Source organism: Amphimedon queenslandica, unplaced genomic scaffold (assembly GCF_000090795.2).
Source record: "Amphimedon queenslandica unplaced genomic scaffold, v1.1 AMPQUscaffold_9745, whole genome shotgun sequence".
NCBI classification, from domain to species: domain Eukaryota; kingdom Metazoa; phylum Porifera; class Demospongiae; order Haplosclerida; family Niphatidae; genus Amphimedon; species Amphimedon queenslandica.
The window spans coordinates 2,001-4,091 of record NW_003549983.1 but is presented as its reverse complement, the minus strand read 5'-3'; the positions used below and the strand labels follow the sequence as shown (position 1 = coordinate 4,091).

General features: G+C 39.5%; 1 protein-coding gene across 1 annotated transcript; it reads left to right on the top strand.

Moving 5' to 3' along the window:
- Positions 1-1,288: 1,288 nt before the first annotated feature.
- LOC109590628 (uncharacterized) lies at positions 1,289-2,072 on the top strand (the record flags this gene model as incomplete). The annotated part of the gene is made up of 5 exons (XM_020006526.1): positions 1,289-1,383; positions 1,442-1,516; positions 1,568-1,603; positions 1,648-1,902; positions 1,948-2,072. Coding segments are annotated over 5 exons (570 nt in total), but the record flags the coding sequence as incomplete, so codon positions are not given.
- Positions 2,073-2,091: the final 19 nt, after the last annotated feature.

Below are 2,091 nucleotides of genomic sequence, written 5' to 3'. Positions count from 1 at the left end.
TAGTAACGGTGTCAGACGTAGAATCCAATTTGTCCGATTCACCCCTTGTATCTTCATAATACCTTCGAATGCTTCAATGAAGTCTTGGATATCCTCTGTTTCTTGATATGGTGATATTTTTAAATGAGGACTATTCCCTTCTCTTTCTGCTAGAACTCCTTTCATAATCTCTATTTGCTGCATATGCTGCTCCTGCATGGCCTGTATCTCTTCATAATGTCTCTCTCTTTGTCGCTCCTCTTCTTGACGACGTTCTTCAGCTTGTCTCTGGGCCTCCTCTCTTCGTCGCTCCTCTTCTTGACGACGTTCTTCAGCTTGTCTCTGGGCCTCCTCTCTTCGTCGCTCCTCTTCTTGACGACGTTCTTCAGCTTGTCTCTGGGCCTCCTCTCTTCGTCGCTCCTCTTCTTGACGACGTTCTTCAGCTTGTTTCTGGGCCTCCTCTCTTCGTCGCTCCTCTTCTCGACGACGTTCTTCAGCTCGCTCCTCTCGCCGTCGCTCCTCTTCTTGACGACGTTCTTCAGCTTGTTTCTGGGCCTCCTCTCTTCGTCGCTCCTCTTCTCGACGACGTTCTTCAGCTCGCTCCTCTCGCCGTCGCTCCTCTTCTCGACGACGTTCTTCAGCTTGCTCCTCTCGCCGTCGCTCCTCTTCTCGACGACGTTCTTCAGCTTGTCTCTGGGCCTCCTCCTGAAGCTTTGCTAAACTTGCCAAAGCTGCCGCTAATTGCTCCATCGGATCACTAACTCCTGTAATAAGACTTTCTTCCACTTCAGTACAGTCTTCCGTATCAACTGAAGTATAACTCTCTCTGAAAATATGTAATCCTCGCAACTGTCCTCTGTAGTCGTGTCTTGGTAAGTCCCGTAGAGAATACCGCCCTTGATTCTCTCGACTGTTATCCGACATAAACAGTCACACCAGACACTATAAACTTTAGTCTCTCTCTCTTGCAGAGATACAATAGTGGGTCTTTCCTCTACAACCGTTTGAGAACTATCGCACCGCTGCCACCAAAAATGTAACAGACGCTCCAACTATCTGTTAACCAAACTTTATTCTTAATCAACACGAAACTCACAACTAAAACACAACTAACACAACACACTTATATAGATATTATAAATGTCCAGAAGGTTCTATAACATACAAGAATACTTTACATGATTGTTCTAGAATACACTTGAATAAACACATAATATATAATTACAATAGTACACAGAGAGTTCCGGATCCATCTAGAAACAACTTCTTACAACAATAATTGAATTTGTACTTTTATTATACATAATAGAGACTTTCTGTTGTTAATGTCCGCCAGCCAACAAATGAACAATGTTCTGATTTTGACCGTTCTCAAGAAATTGAAGACATTGAAACCAAAATTAAGTTAGTTAGGATAGTGCTCATGGTATTTTGTTTACTGCACATGTTCTTATTTATTTAGTATTTCAAACTTTGAAATTACTGAATCACTAGTTAAAAATTCACGAGATTCTGATCAACTTACAGATTCATATACGTAAGAATAGTATAATTCTGATTGTATATGCATTTGATGTTGTTTGTATAGTAACCAAAGGCATCAAGAAATTCCTGAAGCTTCTAGGTACAAAATGATGTTGCTAAAATTATTTAAAGTTTTATTATTAGGAATATAGAAGATGATGACTTGTTGCGTTCATCTAATTTTTTTGATGCTGAAAAAATTAAAAAAATTGTCGAGATTTATGATGATGATTCAGGGTATCTTCAGTCAGTAATGAATAGATACCAACATAAACATAGTGATACACAAACCATTGCAATTCAAGTTCTTCGTGCTATGGTTAGAAAAAATCCTAGCATTACTAAAAAAGATCTGGAAAAGAAACTCCATCTAATGAATTTTGAAGAAGCTGCTATTAAGTAAGAAATTTCTTGTAATACAGTGACTAGTAGATTGATTTGTAGTCTGTCAGAGCCTTCTCAGCTTGCTCAGGCTACTCAAGCCAATTCTGCTCAAGCTACTCCTCAGGCTACACAGACAGATCAATCTAACACAAAATGCTTTGTATTATGAAGCATCCTTAGTGTGAAAGCATATTTAGTATAAAC